The sequence below is a fragment of the Uloborus diversus genome, chromosome 1, assembly GCF_026930045.1.
Source record: "Uloborus diversus isolate 005 chromosome 1, Udiv.v.3.1, whole genome shotgun sequence".
Lineage (NCBI taxonomy): Eukaryota > Metazoa > Arthropoda > Arachnida > Araneae > Uloboridae > Uloborus > Uloborus diversus.
This window is the reverse complement of record NC_072731.1, coordinates 260,698,817-260,724,950: the sequence shown is the minus strand read 5'-3', so window position 1 is coordinate 260,724,950 and position 26,134 is coordinate 260,698,817. Positions and strand designations below refer to the sequence as shown.

The 26,134-nt window shown below is 33.4% G+C and overlaps 1 protein-coding gene across 1 annotated transcript; it reads right to left on the bottom strand.

Annotated features, from left to right (window-relative positions):
- Nucleotides 1-1,651: 1,651 nt before the first annotated feature.
- LOC129220397 (uncharacterized) lies at nt 1,652-23,499 on the bottom strand. The gene is made up of 3 exons (XM_054854814.1): nt 23,320-23,499; nt 17,402-17,519; nt 1,652-2,592 (listed from the first exon to the last, which is right to left on the bottom strand). The coding sequence occupies exons 1-3, from the start codon at nt 23,497-23,499 to the stop codon at nt 1,652-1,654; spliced, it is 1,239 nt and encodes a 412-aa protein (XP_054710789.1).
- Between the last annotated feature and the right edge of the window lie 2,635 nt (nt 23,500-26,134).

Sequence of the window (26,134 nt, the reverse complement as noted above, 5' to 3'; positions counted from 1 at the left end):
GTTCAATGAGTTATCAATCATTATTTTTCCTTAGAAGAATATTTGCAACTTACATTCTTTTCTTCTTTTGCTTTTTATAAAAACATGTATTTATGTACAAAGATAAATAATTTATATTAATCAACTACTAAATATAAAATTTTCTATAAACAAAACTAACTTGAATCCCAAATGTATTAAAAAATGGTAAAGAAACAGTCACACACAAGATAAAGATTATCCATACATTCAACAAAATAAAAATATAATGAAACTGAAAAATATACATTCAACACTTTTTATACATGCACCAAAAAGAGATAACACACAAAGATAGAAATGCTACACATACTAAGTGCGAAATTACAAAGTGCATAATACTCAAAAAAGAGGATTTAAGAATAGATTAACTAATGTCTGAAAATATAGAACAATAGGATTTTTTTGAAATTGGTAGATGCATTACAAAATTTGAAAATTCAATCTCAAAATGAACTGCCTATTTTTTATTGAGTTTGAAAAAAAAACCTATTGTCTTGTTAGAACGTTGCTTAAAAATGAGACTACCGTATTTTCCTGCGTATAATCCGCGGATTATCTGCTAAAAAAGGCAAAGTTTATGAGGTGCGGATTATGCGCAGCCGCGGATTATCTGTGATTTTTTTTTTTTTTTTCGCTTAACACCAACGCATTGAACCTCAATATTTTTACAGTAGGATTCACCGATCGAGATCGTACGCCGACTGAATGTTGTTTATTTTACGAAGCATGCTCGCTGCCTGCCTGTATGTTGGTTATTTTACGTTGCTTGAATGTTCCTCTTTGCGATTCAGGGCATGTAAAATAAGCAAGATTACAGTGAAATAGGTAGCCATTTGCACAAGATTAGACCGTTTGCTCCTTTGACTTAACTCTGCTTTTCAAGCAATTAGCGAACTATAATCAATATTTCAAAAAGAAATCATTATATTTTAGATTATCTTTCAGATTAATTTTGATTATGCCTTCAAAGTAATTACTTTTTCACGTTTTTAGTTTAGTTGCTCAAATGGTATGTTAAATTCAAACTTTATCTTTTTCCATCGTATTATCCGCGGATTATACGAAGCTTTTTTTTCTTCAGACCGATTTTAGGACCTGCGGATTATAGGCCGCCCGCGGATAATACGCAGGAAAATACGGTATTTTAATTGCATTTTTCTTTTATCAAACAAGGATAAACATGATCAAATATATCTCGTCAGCATTCAAACAAAAATCCTCAAGTCTAAAGCTCCAATTTTGAAACATTTTCAATTCAAACTTTCAAATCACTGAAAAATTGCAAAAATAATTTTGCAGACCCCCAACTTGTTAAGGGGTCTGCAAAACGTCTTACTCTTAATCAGGTCACCTAAAACTGTATATTTGGTTTTCATCATAAAATACCTAACAGCAAACTAATTCATTGCACGGATTCATCCAATTATTTTTGCAGACTTGATGGCTTTTGCCAGAACACCAACAACACTGTTCCATATAAATTCCAAACTAAGTGAGAGAACAAAAGCTACCAATGTATAAATCAAAAATCCCATTTCTGTCAACAACTAAAACATACAAAACACATAATACTCAACTTCTCAAACAACTTCGAGATTGCATGATTACGGTTAAAACATCGAGCGGCATTTCACACGGGCCTCGAGAAATTCAAGAAGACTTTCAGGGCGTGCGGCAGGGGCAGCCGGGCGATCTTCTGCCGCATGAGGCAGGTGTAGCCGGACAGGTCGCTCTTCTCCTCGGACTCCTCCTTGGGGGGGAAACAGTCTCTGCCGGAGTCGCTGTCGTCGAACTCGTCGCTCTCGACGTCGCTGAAGGCCACCCTCTTGAAGATGACCGCCGTGCTCCGATAGTTGGGGTACTTTTGACTCTCGCGAGCGTTCGTTCCGGGATCGTCTTCGTCGTCGTCGTCCTCGGCACTCCTCTTGAGGTAGAGGGGATTCCTCGTAGCACCGCCCTCTTCCGGCTCCTGCGAGCTCGAGGGATTGGACGACCCGGTCTTCTCGCTGTCGTCCGCGACCGAGTCGTCGCTGATATTGTCTATCCCGCTGTCCGTCGTGGGATGTACCCCGCCCCTCTCCGAGCGCTCGGCACCCACCTTCTCGTTGTACTCGGGGAAAGACTCCTCCACGAAGGCGTCGTCCTCGTCGGCAACTTCCATCTTCTGCTCCGTCGACTCTCGCTCGCCGCAGTCGTAGTCCAGGTTGAACACTATTTTGCCGTTCTGCCGAGTCACCACCGGCGGCGGGTGGTGGACCGCCCTCCCGCCGTCGTCCACGTCGTTCTGGCTCCCCCTCCCGCTGTCCCCCCTCCCGGGCTCGGCGTCCGATTGGCTGCCCCTCCTGCTGTCCTCCAGGTCGGACCTGCTCCCCCTCCTGCCGTCGTTGTTCCGCATCTCCTCGAAGATGGGGATGACGATCCTCTTCATGCGTCTGCGGCCCCGCTTCCGCTTGGGGTGGGGCGGCTTCTTCTTGTCCTTCAGGGTGGGATTCTCCATCTCCACGTTCCTCCTCAGCAGCACCCTTATGGCGGAGCGGCAGATCTCTTGCAAGGACAGCGGATAGGTTTCGGCTGAAATACAATATAAAATTAGATTTTATTAACTATGGCACCCGCACGACTTCGCCCGTAATAGAAAAATTAAAGGTCTTTTGGTTCGCTTGTATATTTACAAATAATGTATGGTGAATTTTCTCGCCAGTTGGCTTGTACCGACGTTATGGTTCCACGTTATGATGATTTCGTATCTCGCCAAATTGGCTTGTGCCCACGTTACGGTTACACGTTACGATAATTTCGTAATTTATGATAGTTTTTTTCTTAAAATTGGAATAAAAAAAGAACCACATCGAATTTTCGAAACATCGCTTCGAGGTGCACACCCCCATGCTACATACTAACTTTGTGCCAAATTTCATGAAAATCGGCCGAACGGTTTAGGCGCTATGCGCGTCACAGACATCCTCCAGACATCCTACAGACATCCTCCGGACAGAGAGACTTTCTGCTTTATTATTAGTAAAGAAAACTAGTAATCGTAATACTAAAACTAAAAAATTGTAAATCAAACTTAGTTGGAAAACTTTATATTGGTTCTGGGGCCCCCTAGAATCCCAGAACCTATCGACGTAGAACCCCCGTTTAAGATATCGGGGTCATCATCTCGGACATTTTTTCGGAGCCCTCTTGTAGGCAAACATTTCAATTTTTGCCATTTGCTAAAACAGTTTTAGCCAAATGACGGGCCCTAGGCCATGGTCAATTCAGTAATCGGCCTATAAGTGGAAAAAAGGGGGCCCACGGCCCACCTTCCATGTGCGAAAACCAAACCTTGGGACGGAACTGAGCAAAAAGTGGAGAAAAGGTAAAATCCCCGATAAAGAAAGGGAAAAGTCCTGACCGTAAGAGATCCTGAAAAAGAGTCAAGAAAAGTTTTTTGTGTAGGATCTGGAATTGGGCGAAGGGGGGGAAGGGGCAAGAGCCGAAAATTTTTGAGCTTTTTTTATTCAATTTATTAATTTTTTCCATAAATAAAACTTGGTTTGAAAAGCTTATATTGGTTTTGGGGCCCACTAATATCATTCAAGACCATCTGAAATTAAGTTTTTGGAGTAATAGTAAAAAAATTCCGGGGGAGAGTCCTGAAAACCTTCTATTCTTATCATTTTAAATATGGTCCACGTTTGCTTTTCTAGGGCTTTTATTTAGAAAAATTTTTGGGGGAGGGACTCGTATCCTCCGTCATTCCAATATAATCAAAAGTCGCCTAAAATTTGGGGCTTTAAAACTTTGATTTAAAAAAAATCCTGGGAGAGCCCCGGAACCTTATTTTTCTTGTCAGGTCATCGAAGGTAGTTCAATTTCAGGAGTTTAATTTTGAAAAATTTCCGGGGGAGAGCCTTTGAACCCCCATTTCTTGAAAATTATCGAAGATCATCTAAAATTACGTTTTGAGAGCTTCAATGTCAAAAAAATTCCTGAAGTCTTATCTTTCAACCCCCTTCCCTTTATATAACATCCTAAAAATGCATTTATGCACCATTTCAATGCTGTAAGGACAACAGATGAGGGGGTTTGGAACTTTGCATCGAAATTTTCCGAAATCGAAGATTCAAAAAGGTAACTTAATGATGGCAAACTTAAGTACTTAAAAATTATAAAGAAGGTCCCTAAAACTTTCCTTTTTTTAATATTGCTTTTTGGGAACTTTAATTTTGAGAATTCTGGGGCAGAATCCCCAATTTTTTCCTTTCTTCTAACGTCATCAAAGCAAAGTCATCAGTGCATTTTAAGGAGTTCCATAAAGAAAAACCTCTGAGGCAGAGTCCCCCCAATTTAACCCCATCTTCTAACGTCTTCAAAAGTGGCCTACAACTGCATTTTTCAAAGTTCCACCAATAAAAATTCCTTGGGCAGTGCCCCCGACACTGTTTCATTAAATTAACAAAGACTTATCCAAAATTACATTTTTGGAACTTTAATATGATGAGATTTTCAGAAGAGTCCCTAACTCCTTCCCGAAAGGTGGTACATAATCACGTGTGCAAAAACTTTTGTAAAATTTACGGGTAAGACACCCAAATCTTCTATCAGGCCCTGAAGAGTTCCTATTTTTCCTACTTTTTAGAGCTCTCTCCTTTTTTTCCTACTTTTTCTTTCTTTAGTATAGCACTTCTAATTGTGCATTGATTCTTATTTTTACAATGCTGCACCGATAATTTTCTGCATGTTTTGATTTTGAAAAGTAAAAGAAACAAATGGATGCTGAGCTTTTCATTGAATGACTACAGTAATTTCTGGAAGGAACGTCGTGGCGTTTGCTTGTTTAAAAGTTAAATTTTCGTGAGTGACTTTTTTGTCGTAGCAGCGTTTATGATCGACTTTTCTGTCTATCGCCCCGACTTCAGTCCTACTGTTTTAATGAAACAATAAAGACATAGATACTGGCCATTCTGATGCTATTATATATTATCTACCCGTCAATTAGAAGCTTTAATTAAAATAAACGGCCAACTGTTTAAAAAGTGCGGGAAAAGCTGAATTTCCTATTCGCCAATGAAGCTCTATTTAACACTAGAAAGACGGAGGCGGTCATTTTGACCACCAAGGATTTTCAAACGCTCATATTTCCTGCGTTTTATTTTCAAACTCTTTTTCGTTTATTGACTTTTACTAACTATTTATTAAGATCTCACAAAAGTAAATTTTATTTCTTTAGGCCCATTATTACAGTCGCTATAAGTGTTTATACCTAGAAAGACTGACGGCGGTCATTTTGACCGCTGTTATTTATGCTTTGCTCACTTTTCTTTTATCAGATATGTGCACTATGGAGTTTTTGTTAGTTGTCAGGGTGAATAGCATTCTTTTGTAATTAGTGGGTTTGAGTAGCATCTGCTGGTCAGGTGCAGTTCTTTGAATCGTTAGGAAAATGCGAAACATCTGTTGGTCACGTGCTTCTTTTTTTTTCTGCTGTTATAGCAGGGGGCAAAGTTGAGAAAAGGTGACTTTGAAAAGCATGGAACCGGACACATAATATTATTTTAGTTTTGAAAAGGGATCAATTTAAACCGGGTGGATTCCAAAAACTTCTGCTGGAATTATTTTGTGCACCAAAACATGTGCTTGGCTTGAAACATAGGCGTTGGTTTACTTCGATGTTCTTGAAAGGCCCAGTCTAATTATTCTCTTTATGATGTTGTGAAGGATCGTTGGAAAGCAAAACTTATCAGAAAATGAATTTATGCAACTGTTGCAGGATTTGCCTGAAATCCTGATATTGATTCTGGTTTGGATGCGTAGTCTGAATTACCTGAGGTGGAATACATTCCTAGAGATGAAAATAATATACTTTCATCAGTTGATTGCGATAATTTTTTCGAAACCTAGCATTGCACAAAAAGATGATGATAAAGTTTCTACCTGAGAGAAAAGAACAAAAACGATCTCAAATGAAATATTGCGGAAATAAAACTATGACTATTTATTCTGATTGCAAAAAAAAAAAATTGCGGCTCATGTACATGGAAAGTGATAAAGATGATTATTTGTAAATATTGTAAAGAAGAGTAATGTAAGTATATTACGATATTTATGCATTTAAGAAATGAATCACATGAATAGTTGAAAATACTTGTTAGTGATTACATGCTTAGAAAATGTCCTCCATTTTGTACAAATTTAATCTTCCGCAATATCAATTATTTACTGTATATATGCTTTTCAGTTGATAGAACATAAAATTAAATTTAAAAAAAAGCTGTCTCAGACTAATTTGCAGGTTATATTACGATTAAATTGTTAAATGAATTTATGATGCATCAAAAGAAATCTTTTCTATGACTAAAAATCCCGAAAATAAATCATTTTCACATTTTTAAGTATAGCGGTCAAAATGACTGCTGCTAGTCTTTCTAGGTATACGGAAAACGTCGTCTTTCTAGTGTTAAACAGAAAGGCAATGTAAAACCTTAAAAGGAACGTCAGAAACAAAAAATGAAAAACCTGTACACTGTACATAGTACAAAATAAAAGCGACAGATAAGAGAAATTCGCAAAAACGAACCATTTGAAAAATAATCGAGGAAACTAACTTTTTTCATACATAAATATGATTATTGTTCATTCTAAATCGTAAACATGATTATAAAATTTCATTTTCTTTCCTTGCAAAGAGCATTTGTAAAAAAAAAAGGCAAAACCTAGATGGGCAAAACGTTCCCGATTTTTGGAGAAAAATCGGAATTCAATTTAAATTGTTTTTATTTCTTCACATTTTTAAAAGTTGGGGGATAAAGCCACAAACAAATATGTACTGTATTTTTTTTATATTTTTAATGGGGTATTTTCCACTCTGATATAACATCGATATCAAGGAGTTGCTCATCATTTTTAAGTGCTGCGTTTTTGGCAATGCGGCTTTACTGAACATTTAAAAATTTTTTGATACTCTTACTCTTTTCGGGGTGGGGCAATTATACCGATGCAGCGTATCTACTGCAAGTTATTGTATTCAGGGTGCCTGATCAAAAGGGGGAGGGGAAGAGATATATATGCAGACATTTGATGCCAGGTGCTCCCCGCTCACTCTCAATTTCGTGAACAATTTCCGAAAGAATATTTTTTTTGTACGGTGAGGATTGAGAGAAACTACATGCCTTCTCTTTAATGCATAGAGAAACATTAGAAACTGATCTCTGTCTTCGATAAAAATGTTATGTTTACCATGCATGGATTTTTTGTTTCTTTTTTTTTTCCGTGACAAAAATTTTGGAACTAGAAGGAGATAAAAAATCATCAAACCAATAAAACAATATTCGTTTGCTTGGTTAAAATGAAAACTGGCCCGTCAGTTTGATTTTTTCCCCCGGGAGTGGCTAGCAAAGGATGTATACTGAATGCAAATTTTATCTGGAAACAACAAAAACCGCTCAAACTTGTATAGTTAAGCATTAATTTTAGATTGCCAGGGAGAAGAGAAATTGACCCCACTGACCCCCATAAATGACGTGCCTGAAACAAAAATTTATGTTGAATGCTAAAAATACATAGCATAATACAAACCCTTTAGTTTACTTATTTCGTTATATTAATTATTTTACTATAAATTTGATGCCCCATATTTAAGAACAAATTTATTTTAGATCTGCATTTTCAGTCTTTTTCCTTTTTTTTTTCAAATTCAAACATCTGCCCCTGTTTGTGCAAGAATGCATGTCAGCTGCTCATTATTTTTAACTAAAACTAATTTAATATTTTCTTTGCTTTTTGCATCATAGTTTATGACAACAGAGGTGAAAGTGTTAGTATTTTCAAATGATAAATGGATGCTCTCGAAGAAATGTTTTCGTTTTTGACAAAACAAATCTTTAACAAAAATGGTTTTATTGCACTAAAATATGAGTTTTATTATTATTACTATTATTAGTTTTCTATCACACTTAAAAATTTCATTACTTTATTGTTGAAAGGGGTTTCTTTGTTTGGATTTTATTTTCATAATTTTGTAATTAATACCTTTGTTTCCACCAGTTTATTTTTCATACTGATGATTGTCAGCTTCTCATTCGTTTTGTTTTTGCGACTGGGTCTTTCATTAAATCCCTTCAATACTTCAAAAGTACTGTTAGTTTATTTGTGGGACAGTTTTAAATCAAAAATACCGTTAGTTTGTTTTACATTAGAAATAAAATTTACGCTAAAGTTGTTTCCTCTTGACGTGTGTAGTCCTTTCTCTTTCTATTTTTTCCTACTTTTTTAAGTGATTTTGTTCCTACTTTTTAAATTTTTGATTCCTTATTTCCTACTTTTTCCCCCCAGAAAACCACTTCGGGGTCTGTTCTATCCTCCTAACATCACTGAAGATCGTTTAAAATTGCTATTTTGAAAATTTTTAAAACTCCTATAGGCAGAGTTCCGAATCACATCCTTTTAACTACTGTCTTCAAAGGGGGCTTATTGCATTCTTAGAAGCTTAATTTTGAAAAATTTCCAGAGATAATCCCGAGCGCCTTTGTTTTAACATCATTGAAGATCTTCTAAAGTTGTGTTTTTCAAACTTCAATAATAATTGCAGGAAGAGAGTCACTGACCCCTTTCCATTATGTTACAAAAAAAAACTTACAATCACGCTTTTAAAACTTCAAATTCGAAAAATTTAAAACGAAAATCGCTTTTACATTTGAACGAAGCAATTGCTGCCTGTTTGGTGATATTTTGATAGTTGAAATTGTAACCCTGACTCCAGTGGATTAACCCTGAACTCCAGTAAGTAGCGTTCATTGTTGACCATGTTTTCGTTTCTTCATTCCCCTGAAATGACAGTGTTACCAGTAAAACAGTTAAGTTACCGGATCGAGTTCAGCCTTGTCACAATAAAGCCTTTCTCTGCATGTGAAATATTACCAAAACATATTATCAAATTATCATACCGTGGCGCGAGTTTCATTTTTGAAACATGCGGGTTACTCGATCATCGGCTATTATTTATATGGGGATTAAATTCATATTGCTTATTCTTTTTCTCCTCATTGTAGCAAACTCTCCAGATTTCTGCCGCAAGTCATCCCTTTGTGAACTAAAAACTCAATATCCCCCCTCTCCTTTTTTTTCTCTCTCTCCTTATAAATATGTTTGTGTGTTCGAAAATAAATTGCGAGGCCGACAAACTTGAAAAATTGTACTACAAATATAGATTAATACGATTTTTTAATAGGGGGTCCAAAGCCAGATTTTGCCTGGTGGGCCGAAAATTTAAAGTTACGCTACTGCCTAATAGTAGTGTTATAAAATAATAGTTTTAAAAACCAAAAAAACACGCTTTCGTAGCAAAATGAACTAAAAAGTGAAAAATAATCTTTGGATGATAGTAGTTGACTAATCACTTAATTTTAATGTAATACAAAAAAGCGTGGGGTTCTGTCTATTTACAATTTTGCTTGGACAACAAATGAGGGAAATTCAAGACAACAGATAAGAAGCCCCCCACGCTTTTTTGTATTACATTAAAATTAAGTGATTGGTCAACTACTATCATCTAAAGATTATTTTTCACTTTTTAGTTCATTTTGCTACGAAAGCGTGTTTTTTTGGTTTTTAAAACTATTATTTTATTTTTCTGTTTTTTTAGTATCAGTCGACGAAATTATTTATAAAACGAGTACGAGGTAATATCTTAAAGTTAAGACAAGGGCACCCTGATGGGAAGCTACTGTGAGTCATCAATGTATGTTTGCGTAATTTATATTACTTTGAAAATTGGAGATGCATTTGAATAAAAGTTTTGTTCAACAATGGTCTGATCAGCAATGAATTTCCAATTGAAGGCTCACCTAAATTTTGGCATGAAATTAGTTAAAAACAATTATATTTCATGTTCTAATTACCTTGGAACATTGGAACAAATTTTGTCTGATGCAGAAAAATTAAAGGTTTTTGTAGATATTTTTAAATAATTTTTGCGAGCATTTTTTGATGTATTTTTTTAAATTTTTCCTTTTTCACATTGTTGGATTTATGCCAAAATATTGATTAAAATTGGAGGAAACTCACAATTAAAAGAGTTAATTAATTAATTTGATTATAGAATATTGCATTGTCATCGGGTCTGAGATCGCGTGCCAAATTTCAAAAGAATCCGATCGCAGGAAGTGGGCGAAATTTGAGCTGCAAGATTCCGTTACAAAATACATACATACATACATACAGGTGAAGCTAATAAAAGCGTGTTAAGAAAATAGGGGTTAGGTTCCGTAGATAAAAAAACTACTTCATTCCAGTGATGACTAATTGTATAATAAGTTTAATGTGTACTTATATCGATTTTTATGCACAACATAAAAGAAAACATAAATTAATTTTATGTTCTGTTTATAAAGAGGAGCTGGCTATGATAGTCTTTTGGCAGTCATTAAGAATTTTTCTCTGTAATTCTTTGCAGAACATTAACGCATCCATGGACACTTGTGTCATTTCCATGCTAGAATCTTTCTTCACTAACAAATTAGAAAAATCATTTCTATTGTCTAGGAATGGCTCAAAATTTTCAATGTGAACGTTTTTGGTTGTGTATCCCCGATGTCGGTATCTTCGTTGGTTTTGGCCGCCTTTGACACTCCTAAAAGCTCTTCTGCCAGTGAGTTCTGAACTGTAAGTCTGAACTTTACTTCTGGAAAGAGCTCTGGAATCAATCGCATAAAATGTTTCCAATGGCCCAAGCTCGATGATTAGCACGCCAAAATGCAGTCTATTACGCGTAATCTGCAATCTTTAGGAGTTTGGATTTTGAAAGAGGGGAAAATGTTATTTGTTTGCATTGCCACATCCAACGTAAAAGCGAAACTCATCCGCATAAAATAAAACAAAGGAGACAAATCTTAAACTGTGTATAATCGAAACCGCGTAAAATAAACCTGTGTAAAACGAGGGTCTACTGTATTTCGAAATAGGTGTTTAATTATAAGATCTACGATCGATTTTTAACAAAAACCTATGAAAATCTTTAGTAACATATTAAAACTTAATTTTTAAAAAATCAAAAACCAAAAAGTGCCGGAAATTTTATCTCGGAAAAATCTTCGTACTTTTAAAAATGTCTATATATTATTCAATAATCTAACTTTTTATTAAATTAGTTTTAGTAGAATATCATTCAACATCCACAACAACATTTGAACGTCTACGAATAGATTTCATTGGTTTTTTTGTGCTATTTCGTAGAAAGTGTTCAACCACACTTCTAGTCTTACCGTTTCGAGCCCTCTTTTTGTTTCAAAGCCATATTTTCGTAATCTAGTTTCCGGATATCTCTAAATATGTTACATTAAGTATAAATCTGGCGACTGAGGAAATATTTCTAAGCTTAAGGACAAATTTTTGACACACCAGACGCAAACGTTGAAAAACGTGTGTTTCTAATCGTTATCTTGATTTAAAAAAACTAAGTTGCTTCCGATAACCAAATTTTGGGCTAATAATTTAAAATTGTTTTCTCTTAACATTTAAATGAACAGTGCGATTCATTATTTCATCAAAAAATTCCTAACTACCAAGTCCTGATGCTATATGCACCCTCACACAAGAACACATTCACAGTCCTGATTAACTGATCCCAACTTAGTTCTTAAGATGAAATTTCTCATTTTTTTTTCTTCTATTTACAATCATACAACAATTTAACCAAAAATGTTGAATTTGTTTTCATCCGTAAGTGAGACTTTATTCCAAAGGGTTCTGAGCTTATTTATTATTGATTTTGCGACGAAAAGCGTAAGCTTTCTGTTTTTCGCACCAACAAGAAAATTTTTGCGGGAATAGGTCCCATTCAATCCGGCTAATCAGAGAACTTCGCGAAAAATTTTAGGTGAAAATTATAAGTAAAATTTTTCATTAAATTCTGCAGAAACTTTTACAGCACTCAAATGTGTATTTTTCATACTTTTTTTAAATGTAAATCTCCAACCATGCTTCGTTAACTTTGCCGGTTGATCTTTTCTTACCTTGTTTTTGATCCAATTCTGTTGTTCAAGCACTTCACCATAGAATGGTACAAGTTAACTAGTTTAGAGACATTTCAAACCAATTAACCGCTACAGTGAGGAAAAAAAATCAAATTTCGAATGGTTTGTTGTTTTTTACGAATACCAGCCATTTAAAAATAACAAGCAGAATATTAGGGAATAAATAAACAAAAAATTAAAGCCAAATGACTTTACAGTGTTAATAAAATGAAAAAATAATAAAAACACGACATGTGATAATTTTAACCATGAATTTATTCGAAAATATTTCAGCATACAATGACTTTTGTGGCGTATTTTTTCTCTGTCTCTTCGTTTTTTTGTCAAATTTCAAAAATAAAATCAGGCAATGTTTTGAAAAAAAAACTACTGAGTTTTATTTAGAATGGCATAGGAATGATGTGAAAAAAGTTAGACTTCAAATTCGAATTTAGTTTCGCGATATTTTGGTTTTACTTCAAGGTGTACGAACACTTTTGGGAGCCCCTGTAAGTCTAAAAATTGCTATTTTCTGTTTCTTAGTGCATTGCATGTAGAAGCTTATTCCCCATTGATCCATGTGAATGTAATTCTTAAAAATAAATCCTTTAAATTTTTTTTACCAGGGTTAAAAGAGTGTGCGTTCCATCCTTTGCATGGAACAGAAAATAGTTTTTCCTCTCTACTGCAAAATCATCACATTGAGACTTACGTCCTTTTGGCTGTGAGACACAGAAATTTAAATAGTTAAGAAATACATTGAAAATAATTTTCCAGCGTAGAATCAGAGTTATATTTTGGGTCTGCCGAGTCAAGAGTCGAAGGTTTTAAAATTCTGAGAGTCGGAGTCGGGCATTTTCTCTCTGAGTTTGTAACTCTGCCAGGGCTGCAGAGTCAATTTGGGACTCATTTCGGGGTACAGGAGTTGGAGATTGAAGGCCCTGACATTCCTGGTCTTTATCATTTTCCTTCCCATTCCGCAGCCTAGTTATATTTCCTTTAACTGATTGTATTAATTTAAAAATAAAGGTTTGTTGAATTGCCTGAAATAACATACTTCATTAAATCCAAGCTGTGCATGGTATTGCTGGTCATACTGCTGCTTTGAAGGATTTTTTTTTTTTTTTTTAAATTCAGGTTCACTGTTACAAATAGATTTTTTTTTATAAGTGAAAGCAAAATTGTTCAGTTACAGTTGGCAAACTTTATAGGGAAATAACCAACCTAAATAACTTTGAAAGAAGCTAAAAGCAATCCAGTCTCATCTACAAATCCTTCATCATGAACAGACTACAAAGCCAAGCAAATTTGTAATGTTATCAGAATAAATATAATAAACTTTTGCACATTCATTTTACTTCTTTATGCTAAAGCATAACCTAAAGAACAAAATGTCTTCAGGATCTACATTTTCATTAAAAAAAAAATTGTTTAAAAAATATTACAGGTACAAATACAGGATAGATTTTTTTCCCTTTTAAAAATGTTTTCTAATGCCTAAAGAATAAAATGCAAAAATAAAACGCAAAAAAACTGAAAGAAATCAGCTGGATCACTTTGTGCAAAGTTAAGAGTTAAAACAACGGATATTGTCATGAAAAGCTTCTTTTTTTTAGAAAAATTAATAACAGAAAGACTTTTTATAAACCACAGAAAGTTGTCATGAGATGTTTCATCAATGGGGCATGCTTGGGACAAACTTGGTCACTAGGTGGCGCAACATGTACAATTGGTATTTTTTACTTCCGGTCATTCCGTTAACGTGCTTGAGCGTAAGCGAGGAAGAAATCTAATTTTTTCCAGTGTTAAATACGCGATTTTCCGTACGCGAGGAAGCTAAATCAATTTTGAATTTAGTGTATAAAAAATAAAAAGATTGCTGTTTCAATTTTGAGAGAAAAACTAAAAGTTATGGACGTTAAAACAGAGGTCTAAAGCTGAATTAAGTACCAGGAAGTATGGATAGTATTTAAATGATGGTATCAATTAAAAAAAGATGATCTTTCACTAATTCTGCTGATAACATAAAATTTTAGCTAAATATTTTCTCATTTAGCTAAATATTTTTATTTATATTTTAGCTAAATATTTTCTCACATTTTAGCTAAATATTTTCTCATTGTAAAGAACAACTATTTAGTAATTATTTATTTGAAAAAATATTTATATCTTTATTTGGACGTTCAAAACTGCAATCACTAGAATAAATTTTTATATGCTGCTGCCTAATTCTTTTGCAGAATGTACGTTTCTCTAGTTGACGGTCAAAATGTAACGTGTAAAAAACCCAGAAACGTTACCGTTCTCGTATTTTTCAAAAATTTCATTTCTTTTCTTTTCTTTTTTTTTTTTTACATTCACACATTGAACTACATAACTTCCATAACAATCAATCGTTTTTATCCAAATTATAATTCTATTCTCCCATGAAATGTGCAAAATTTGACAATAGAAGATAGAATGACAATTTTATTGTTATATCAGATTGAAAAAGAATTAGATATGAAAGCTATGTTAGATTTTTATACCTTATCAAAGACTCTTGTTTTTACTTTTAAAATTTGACAAAAAATAAATTATTCAAAGCAGGTATGCTGAAGAATATCAAGCAAAGGGGTAGCTCTACCGAAGCACATTCAAATTTAATACAAAGGTCACGTGCTTTAAAGAAAAAGCGTATTAATAACAGTAGCTAAGTATAATAACATTGCAACCATTTTATAAGGATAAATTTCATATATTTTAGTTAAAACACAAAATATATTTAAAGGTTATGCAAACACTTACAGACGTGAAATATGTACCAGTAGTACGCTAACAATATAATACATAAATAATTTTATGCACTGTAGCAGACATAAATTACTTTTTTTTTGGGGGGGGGGGTCTAACAGGCCTCACATGCAAAGAAAAAAAACTACCGTACTGGTATTGCCCATGTATGCTAAGATGAAAAGCTCTGTATTGTTGACCCTCAAATTCACCCCTCGGTGTGCAACTAATATTATGTATTTAATTTTTTTAAGTTAGGTGGAAAAGAATTTTCAGCACCCGCTCCCAAAGATGGCTAATTTATTCATTAATTTATAACTAAGACTATAAACTAAAGACAGACAAAAAGTAATTTTAACTGCTAAAAATTTATTGGTATTATTATGCATATGATTCTGATTTCAGATGATTAAGAAAAAGAACTTAATATGTACGTAACTAAAATAGAACATTTTCAAATACTAATATAAATGATAAATACTTTCTTTAAAGTTTAAATTTCAAATTAAGTAATACAAATATTCAGATATTAATTCAAAATATTGATAAAAACAACTAGGCAAGACACCTTTATCTTCAAACTAAATAATGCAAATGAAAAAAAAAAATAACATAATAATAATAATAATACATTATTAAGATTTCAAACATATGTACACTTCTGTCCGTAAGGTGCGGTATAAGTGGTATTGCTATTCATTTCATCTGCATGCTATATAAAACAATAATATTTCTTTCCAATCCTAAGAATTTCGATTTACATTCAGTAGAAAACTATAAAACGAAATGGACCTTGTAAGAAATATGCCCTTACTATCATCATAATTATTAATAATCAGTTTTTATTTTTGTTCCATGCATTTTTTTTTTCTTAAAATGTCAAACATCGAAAAAGCATGAAATGCAAAACATCGATGTTAATCTTTTCGAACCTGAATTTTTAACTTATTTCACCTCTAACAGCAAAAAAAAACAACATTACGTATAAAATAATTAAGTTTCCTAATATGTATACATATTTATCTGTACATAGAAAAATGCACATTTCTTCCAGAGTAGAAATTCTTATGCTATTCCTTATTTGTTTGTTAATAAGCGATTCACGCTCAAAGCTTATTGTACTTAGTGACACTTTCAGCTATTTCAATCGGAATTGCGACAGGAAGGGTAATACGTCTATGGTAAAAATATATTGATGTTTTGAGAAAACATTCACATAACTCTTTTTGCGAAAAAACAAATCTCGTCGAAAAAAAAAGAGCATCGTAACATTGAAGACGCAGCGAAACTCCTCACAGCTTCTATGGCAAGACGAGCCGGCGGAATAGCCGGAAGTAATTCATACCAACATCCGCCCGGGCGCGCTAGGAACTATGGGAGTTTTAGCATGCAAAATTTTAATTAGGATCGAAATAACAATGTTAATGTTATTTCAACCCTAAATTCCAATTCAGCATTTAATTGTACATTACATCTTAAATCTTGGGCAAATTTGGATTTCAGAGACCTGAGGGTATTTAATTTCAGATAAGCAACAGAAAATTATGACTTTGCTTCAACTTACTCAAACTGCCTTATCTATACAGCCAGGGTTGGCTTTCTGCCGACAGAAACTAGTTTTTGCTGTGGCAGTGGCAGAAACTGGTTATAACGGTTAAAACCGGCAGAAACTGGCAAAAGCTTAAAATCGTTTTAAAAAACTAAAGTAATTATTAAATGATATTTGTTTAAACTAAAAAATTAAACTTCATTTCATCATTTTAAAAAATAAAATGTTATGCTAGTGCCCTTGATTTAGTTCAGAAAGGGAACTTTTCAATTGCTGATGCTCGTAATATTTGGATTAATCTAACAAAGGACGAAAATCATATGGGTGCTTAGGATAGAGGAATGACGTACAGAATTAAACTGGCATTACTGTTTGTAATTTGCTCTCAAATAAGCTTCATCTAAGTTGCTTGTGATTGAAATTATCATGTGCTTCAAGAAAAAAGTGTCAAATTTTACTTCCCAATATTAATCTACATTTTTTACCTAATATCACAGCTTTGCAAAGCAAATTGGCCCCACTTCTTGAAACTAATTTTTCCAGTCAAATTTTTACCACTTTTCCAGTTACTACAGTGGGTGGACCAGTTTGAAAAAATATACACTAGATGAAATTTTCACGAATATTGCTTGTTCCTTGATGCATTGCCTGCTAGCTCTTCTGTTGCAAGAATATTCCAAAGTTTCTCATTTGTGCATATTAAATTGAGAAACTATTTAGATTTTTGGAACCACCTTTTCCAAGAAGCAACTGCAGGGTCCAAACAATGTAACATTTGATTCTGAATTGTAATAATATTGTAAATTAAACTGTGCTTTGGTTAACAATTAATTATTTTTTCCATGCATTTTCTACTGTCTATCAATAGTTTTTTTTTTTTTTTTTTCATTTTGAGAGTTTTTGCCAGTTTCTGCTGAAAATGTGGCAGGAAGCAGTTTTTGCCATGCCGGTTTTAACCGGTTTCTACCAGTGGTTTTAACCGCTCCGGCAGAAACTTGCCAGCCCTGTATACAGCTCAAATGAAGTTGGTACACATTTGAAGGAAAAAAAATTTCATACTTACGAAGCTTCACTGAAGTAAGGGCCTCGTTGGAGCTGGGTACGACAAGGGATGCGAATGACACTGGTAGCACATTTTTCACTTCATATGTTGTTTCACCAGTTCGGGTAACTTGCAACAACTTAAAAAGGAATTTAAGCAGAGTTAATTTGACATATTCTCACTGATATTTCAACAGCATTGACAGTTGCAAATTCTAAAAACAAAGTTTTCTTTTCAGGTTGAACTAAATTAAAAAATATAGGATGATAAGCTTCTTTCCGTGAATATAAAGAGAGATGCATATTCACCAACTGTACAAAAAATATTTGAAAAATACCATGAGGGAAATATATCAGGGCCATTCCATGGAAAAGTCAACCCTTTGTCCCGCATGTGACGATTCATATAGTCACAAAAAAGTAATTTTTTTAAAGGGTAATGACAAAATTTTTGCTTACAAAATCACACATAAGTTTGTAATTTGTTCAGCAGAAAAAAAATTGTTCATTAAAATTTTAAAATATTATTTTTAATAAAATACATGAGGCGTCACGTGTGGGGCAAAATGGCCGTTTTCCGTGGAATGGCCCATCAGTAAATGACAGCATACTAGTAACAAAGTAGCTAGCGGCACTCTGCTACAAAAAAAGTCCAACAACCAAAGTGTACAGTTAAGAGATCCATTTGTACATTTTTGAAGATTGGGTTTTAATTCTTTCACCAAATGTATCTTCATTACGGAGTAAACAGTCATCTATATCAGACAATTCTTAATTATTCATACTGGAAACTTTCAGAACCGATAGATTTAGAAAGTCGATTTAGGTAAGGCACTTAATACAAGTAAAGAATAAGAGCGTTTTACCCAAGCAGAATCTTTAGTACTTATTAGCTTCACTTAGACACATTTAGAACACATTTTACTGTTACTCTAACTTTACTTTAGATTCGTTGGATACTCACATGGAAGCTAACCAAACTGTAATAAATATTAGATTTGTTTGTCCTTTAAATTGAAAGAAAAGTAGACAAATTTTGTACAGTGCAGGTTTTTAGATCTCTACAATTGAATTCATTCACTCACAAGCAACTCTAGATTCCTTCTGAGCACTTTTGTCAAAAAAAAAAAAAAAATAAATCCATAAAATACTATTTGTAACACAAATGAAGATGTTACAAATGACTGAAATAGGAACTGGGTCTTGTACACTAGCCAGGAGGATTTGCCGTCAAATGTGGCGAGCTTAATTGCAGGTTGTGTAGCTGAATGTACAAAATCACCAGCACCGCTTCCAGACGTCGCAAATTTCCTTTCCAGGTTTTAATTTTCTCATTCACATGATTTTCAACTGTTGCGATACGGTTTTCTATGGTTACAAATTTTTCGTCAAATTTTCCTTCAATGGAATTAACGCGGTTCACCACGGCTGCAAATTGATTCTCCACAAGCGTCTTCATTGAAGTCGGGTCATTTTTAATTTCATCTGGGTGAGTTGTCATATCGTTCTTTAGTCCAGTCAAATCATTCTTCAATTCACTCTTGAGTTGGTCTTGATTTGCCGTAATGTCACTTTTTAATTGTTCCTGATAGCTGCGTGCCCGGCGTTGCACGGGCTACTTAAAAAATGAAAGAGATGTCCAATTGATGTTTTTGTATTACTCTGACATCAGTTTCTAAAGCGCTAAGGAGTAAATAAATACGCGTAATGCAAGGTTTGCAAAACACCAGTGCATCATATTTTTGGCAAAAATCTCTTTAACGTTAATCATGGTTTCAATGACACAAGTTATTAGTATTTTTAATTAGCACAAAAGATGAAAATATATGCATTATCATTTGTATAATCTGTGATCACGTTAAAATGAATTACATCTGATAGACTATACCTGAAATATTTATGTGCAATTACAATCAGCTTTTTACATAAAATGACACACGCATTTTGGTGGATTACCTGAAACTAAAGCACAAAGACTAAATAAATACCAATAAGCATTAATTTAATACCAAGACATCAGATTCCAATTTAGCTTTAGTTAAAATCTTTAAAAAATCCCTTCTTTTGTTCAATTCTGTTTCACTTAAAGAAATCCAAACAATCTTAGTTTAACATGTTCTTTTAACGATACAAACTGTATTTCAAAAATAGACACAGGAAGGAAAAATAGAGTTATATTACAATTCGAAAACTCACCCATGTAACGGCAAAAAGTCCTACAAAATAAACATAATTAGTCGCACATCCTAAATGTACCAAAATATGAGGCCGGTGAATGATAAACTTACACTACAATCAATAAAGATAGCTAAAGAAACAACTTTCCTATGCTGAAAAGAGTTAAGAACGTTGAATGTAAAAAATAAAAAAAGGACAGACGATAAAATAAAGGCTACCAATTTTAAACTAATTTAAAATAAAAATTCTAGATGGGGGGAAACATTGTTTTAAGATTTGGACAGCAGCCAAAAAGAATATCTTTTAAAACAATTATTAGAATTTTACTTGCTCACCCATATGCAAAATGGCAACAGGAAAGAAATAAAAATTCCTGAATAACGTTATGTTAATTAACGTTTTAATCAATATCTTCGCTAATTAAAGTCGCACAATTACGAAATTAGTCCTATTGTTTTCTTTGGAAAATTTCGAATTGATCGGTATTTCGTTTGACTCTCGATTCGCAGCGGTTCTCGAGAAGATAGATCTTCAGACAGACAGACAGACGCGAACAGATTTTAATATTATAGTGGATTAGCCGCCATATCACTTTTTAATTGTTGATGGCGTCAAGAAGTTATTTCAATTGATCATCCATTGTGGGAGCTATCACCATAAAATATCCAAGTCCAGATAGCCCTCAAGACGAAATGTCCAAGGTCCAGATTATTTCAAGAAAGTCCTGAAGAAGCCCCACGTTTGGCGTCAAATTGTTACGAAAGTCTTCAAACTTTCTTTGAAATGACAATTCCAATCTTGATAAAAACACAATGAATTTATTGACAGATATTAACAATAGAGCAGGTAACAACTGCAAACATCCAGTAATTAATCAAATACAGTAAAACCTGTGAAGTTGACCACCTGTCTAAGTTGACCGCTTTTTTCAGGCACGGAACCAGTCCTTATCATATAAATCAACCTCTGTAAGTTGACCACCTGTTTAAGTTGATCACTAAAATAGTGCACTGCAGGTGGTCAACTTACACAGGGTTCACTGTATTGTCAAACACTGTACATTACTCAGTACACCACGCATTTAAATCCAAAATATGTGATAAAAGCAATTACTTCATTTTTAATTATTTTTTTTTTTTTTTTTGTATTTTACTTTATTGTATTTTACTTTGTTATGCAAAACTACTGTAGAACCTCAAGTAGTTTAAATCCCTTTTTACTGAATCAGCTTAATCAAGACATTTCTTTGAACTTTATGTTGCCTGTTTTTCTATTTCTGTGTACAGAGTAACAAATATTAAACTTTTTCGTAAGATAATGAAAATACTGTACATCCTATTCTGTTTTCTATCCAACCGTTTGTAACCCTGTTAATTTCTAAAAAAGTACCTTGATTATTCGAAATTTGTGAGGTGTTGGTTTGCAGAATATAACTCACATGAAAGCCTTTTAGCTAGAGTAGTTTACTGTGTACAATCTACAAATATTGAGAAAATCACACGTGACAGGACTTAGTCAAAATAATTTCAGTTATTTATTTTCCAGTTAAAGAAAGAAGTTAAATGTATTTATTTAAAATCCTTATAGTATTTTTTAACGTCGTTAAAGTTCAAAATTCATTTTTTATGTCCATTGTCTGTGGTGAAGACCAAATAAAAAAGGAGTTTAAATTGTAAAAGTATTTAAATTAATTAATTTTTAAAAAAATTTCTCAGAAAATTTAAAAAAACCCAAAAGTGGGCTAAATAATGGGTTTTTTTAAATGGGTTTTTTCAAAAAAAACCATTGGGTCCAACCCAATTGGGTCCAATCCGGCCAACCCTGCCATATACTGCTTTGAAAGACAAAATTCTATTTCTTTCTGGATGTTTTATTTTTATTCCATTCGCAAATCTTATCAGGGAACCATATACGTCATTCGAATATAAGGGGGTTGTATGTTCATTACAAGAAACTATTGACAGGTTAAGCTATTACGATAAATAATTGGAATGACGAATTGAGAATACGAAAATTAATGGAACAAATGCCAAAATTAGTCAGATTACAACATATTAATCATAACAACAATTACTATTTACAAAATTTGTAAAACAGTAAAGGGAAGTCTAAAATGCATTCTTTCAGTTCTGAGAATAACTGTTTGAAGTTAATGTAAAAAGTTGGACGTATTATTTAAAAGTTGGATGTAATATTTAATACAAAGAAAAATTAAGTTAAGTAAGAATATGGAGTCAGAAAAAAAAGAATAAAAACATCTGTGTGAGAGGACATGACACATTTTGAGTTTTCAAAACAAGGCAGATCTAAAATGATTAAGAATGATGGCAATGAAAACTAAGTGCAGTGCTCCTTTAACCCTTTGAGAACTTTGTAGTAGAGAACGGGAATTTCCCCTTTTTTCTTAATTTTATTTTTTTATTTTTAAGCACTATATTTCTTAAACAGTAATTCATAATTATTTTTTTCTGCTGACAAAATTAAGATTTTGATATCCCAATAGCATGGAAAAATACAATTTATACATTATTTGTGTTCAATAATTTAAAGAATAAATTTTGAACTTAAGGGCCAAAAAGGGTTTAACTCACAAAAGCATATGGTTCATTTGTTGTTCATAAGAAACATTTCAAAAACAAAGGGTTTTGAAATAAAAATGGACATTTATGTGTTTTTATGATATCAGTTTTACGTAAAAAATTCCCCGTTTTCAGAAACAATACAATGAAAAACAAAATAAAAAATTGCAACCAATTTTTTCTAGAATCAAATTAAAAAAAAAAAAAAAATAGGAGAAGATATACAATTTAAGCATAGTGTAATTTTTTCTCTAACATCAGATTCCCTGTTCTCAATAGTTTAAACATAATACATTTTTTTCAAAAATGAGTTTTTCTGCTTTCAGAATTTAACTAAAAATAAATAGGGCAAGTGCTCCAGTAGTCAGCCACAGGGTCATAAAACTGCTTATAAATAAAATATATATAACTCAAAATCGGGTATGGATGTAGTCCCACATTTCTTAACTTGTCCACAATTATCATCCAATAACAGTGAAGTTGTAATTACTTTTCATTAAGCAGTAATGAGTTTCCTCGTTTTTAACATAAAAATGTTTTTATTTCTGAAACAATATAGTAAATCATTATCAGAAAGGTATAACCTAAAGCCTGACAGTGTTTTTGTTGATGTATTGATTGCTGAAATTTATAGGTTAGCAAAAAAACAGCAATCACGGTCCTAAATGGCCAACTACTGAAGCTCTTACCCTATTTAAAAAAAAAAAATGTTGGTAATTTGTTCTCAAAATAAAAAAGGGTGGAAGGGGAGATGTAATTTAAATACATAACATATTTTTTAAACATAGAATAATTCATTTTTATAATGTAAAACAAAACAAAAAAAAAAAAAATTGCTAATTTAATACCAGAACTAAAAAATAAAAATAATTGGTTGTAGAAATTATAAAAATTGAGGCAGTGAGAAGCAAGTGGACATTTTTCACGTTTTGAATAAAACGCGTTTAAAGATCCGATACTAGATAGGCTTTCATTGAATTTTTTTTTTTTTCTAAATCATGCTGTACAGCAGCACCTACCAGGGCTACCAGTACCATCCCTTGCCCCAAGACAGAGGAGAGGTTCACTTACCATCTGTACTGGTTATCTCCAAATTTTTAATTTTGCCACTTGCATCCCTTTGCTTCTCACTGCCTCAATTTATTTTTGAAAAAAAAAATTTAATCCTACGATCAACACTTACATGGTCATTAAGAGGCATCACTAAAATTCCACCAACACGAACCAAATTTTTCATGTAATTTTCATGCTCAGCAGGACACGATGCTCCACAATAAACTCTGTCATACTGGTGGATGGAGCTGTCCAACAACAGGCAATTTCCGACCACGAAGTTCGGGGTGCAGAACTCGTATTTGTCCATGGCGGGCGACGTCGACAAGAACTCGTCTAGTTTTGTTTTAGCGTAGTTCACCACATCAGAATGAAGTTCAACGCCATGATTTGTTCCATATGTTCCTAATTATGAGCACGATAGATTAAAAACTTGAATTGATTAGGTAAAAAAACTGATAGATTGCAAAAAATAAATCAGTGAACTCTCAATGAACCAGTTCAAAACTTCAAATGGTGCCGTGGGGGGGGGGGGTAATCTGATAAAGCAAAGTTCTGGTTAAAGGGTAGAATGAAAAAAATGTAAACAGTTGCCCTTCATATTAAATTATTAATATGAAGGGCATTCGGTTAATTCATACTGCGTCTTATACGAGATGTCCAAAGCGTCTCATAGAAGACTTTATTTATTTATTAAAATTAATATTTTATTTACTTTTATGAAAAAACATAACATAAATCAGTGCAACATGCACCATGTTGTATCAAATTCATGTTGGATAATGGAAATTCGAAAATTTGCATGAAACCAATACTTTTTCCTACATATTAGATATAGAAGAAAGTAAAAAGGAAGTGCACAACTTTGCGCCATATGAGTTGTACTTCATACAAAATTTAAACCTTCTACCACTAACAGTTTTTGCGTTTACGAGATTCGCACACATACACATCGATACAGAATTAACGAAAAAAACTCGTCAAAATGGATTAAGGGATACATAAAATGCATTTTTTGGTTGTCCACAAATTTAAACACAAATACGTACAGACAGCGAGAGGGGGAGGGGAGAGTTTTCAACATTTTGTTTAAAGGTAATTAAAATTTAAAGTTCTATGGAATTTTGACTGATAAATTTTCTGTGAGGAGATTTTTTCCTTTTCTTTGCACAAGGAAGTTAAAGGTGGACAAGTTTATGTCGTCTGAATAATGTTAAATTTTAGTTACAAAGAATTTTTCGGATAATCCGAGTTCTAAGTAATCCCAGGTGATGTGAGCCCCAATTATCTCGGATTATCAAGACTCTATTGTATTCAATTTAGTAGAATCATGCAGGCCCGGCTCTTGGGGTAGACAACCTAGGTGGCAGATTTTAGGGGTGGCAAATTTCAAAGTTAATTTTTTAAAAAGTAGTATGAATATTTGCTTAGCGTGTTAAGATTCACTGATTCAATGCTAAATAATAACAATAAAAATAATTTAGAATGTGTATCAGTGCTTTGATAAGCAAAACATAGTTCGGAACTAAACTAGAAATTCAATTTACTTTCGGAGTACAAAATATTAATATCTGTTTCAGCGCCATAAGATGCGCTTCTTCAACTCTAATAAAAAAATAATTTAAAGTGTCATAGAATGTAATTACAATCTCCCTTTAATTCTAAACATTTTACTATTATTTTCATTTTATTAAAATGTCAGTATTTTACATTATTATTATTCAATGAGGGGGGGGGGGCGGCACTTGTCAATATCGCATAGGGCCGCAGAACCACTAGAGTCGGCCCTAGAATCATGTTATGTCAAAACCATGTAATATTACATTTATTTTTTATACTTTGTAATATCAAATCATGTTATAAAAGTCGCCAATTTTGTTCATGCAATATTGAGATCAATTTTTACTAGGGATACCTTTATATGATTGAGGATTGCATTTTTAAAAATAGCATTAAACAATTAAAAATTACAATTAAAAAAAGCTTATCTAAGTGAGTCAATTTATTTATAAAGCTTTTTGTTTAACATTAGGAAGGATGTTAAAAACCTTCATTCATTCTTTTCTCTGCTAAAAGATAAAACTTAGACAGCTATATTTGGGGCAAAACTAACCTGCAGAGTCATAATGCTGTGATCAGGATCTTTGTAACATTCAATGTTGCCAGGAAAGGTTTGCCCCAACCAACTTTGGGGGAGGGGGGCAGAAAATTTGTCTGATTTCTCTTTTTATTTTTGCTGAACCTCAATATCAAAACTTGAAGGGAGGTGGGAGGTGGAGAAAAAAGCAGTAGCACCGACTCCATGGGGCCCAAGCCCCCTCAAAAATATTTTTGAAGGGGCTGAGCCCCCCTAATAAATCAAGAAAATTATTAGTTATATTATGCTTTCTAAATTCATAAATTTATCTTTTATGTTCCTTTTTTGAAGATAGTTTACCTTGTAAAATGCTTTCAGTAATGAGTTAAAACAAATAATTATTACGGTAGTAATCAGGTTAACTGAAAACGAGTGGTGTGAATAATGATAGTGTTACGGTGCTGCAAGCACACTTAGAATTTGTCCCAGTGCGGGAACTTACAAGTCAAGTCTGTTAGCGGTGGGCAGCGCTGTGGCGTGCTTATCTAAGTGTTGCTGATCTGGAAAAAATTTACGAGGGTTTGATTTGTATATTAAATGGGAGGCGTGATAGTTTTGAATACTTTTGAGAATTGTGTTCAAAAGAAAAACCTTCACAAAATGATGATAATTCGCTTCCTCAGATCGACGTATATTAAAGAAGTATAAAAACAACGAAGCCAGCTCACCGCACACTTTCAAAATCACTACGGAGTACTACAAGGCAATACATTGAGGTTTGTGAAATGGTGCAATCCTGCATTATTGGGCAGTTTACATCAACCGAACTCACACAAGCCATTGCAGTTGAACAAGAGTGCTTACTTTT

What these genes read in the sequence shown, in the direction of transcription:
- LOC129220397 (XM_054854814.1), bottom strand. Translation starts at nt 23,499, where the DNA reads ATGGACAAATACGAGTTCTGCACCCCGAACTTCGTGGTCGGAAATTGC. An exon ending in TGATGCCTCTTAATGACCAT is followed by an intron (nt 17,520 to 23,319) that starts GTAAGTGTTGAT and finishes TTCCTTTTTAAG; the next exon opens with TTGTTGCAAGTTACCCGAAC. An exon ending in CCTTACTTCAGTGAAGCTTC is followed by an intron (nt 2,593 to 17,401) that starts GTAAGTATGAAA and finishes ATTGTATTTCAG; the next exon opens with CCGAAACCTATCCGCTGTCC.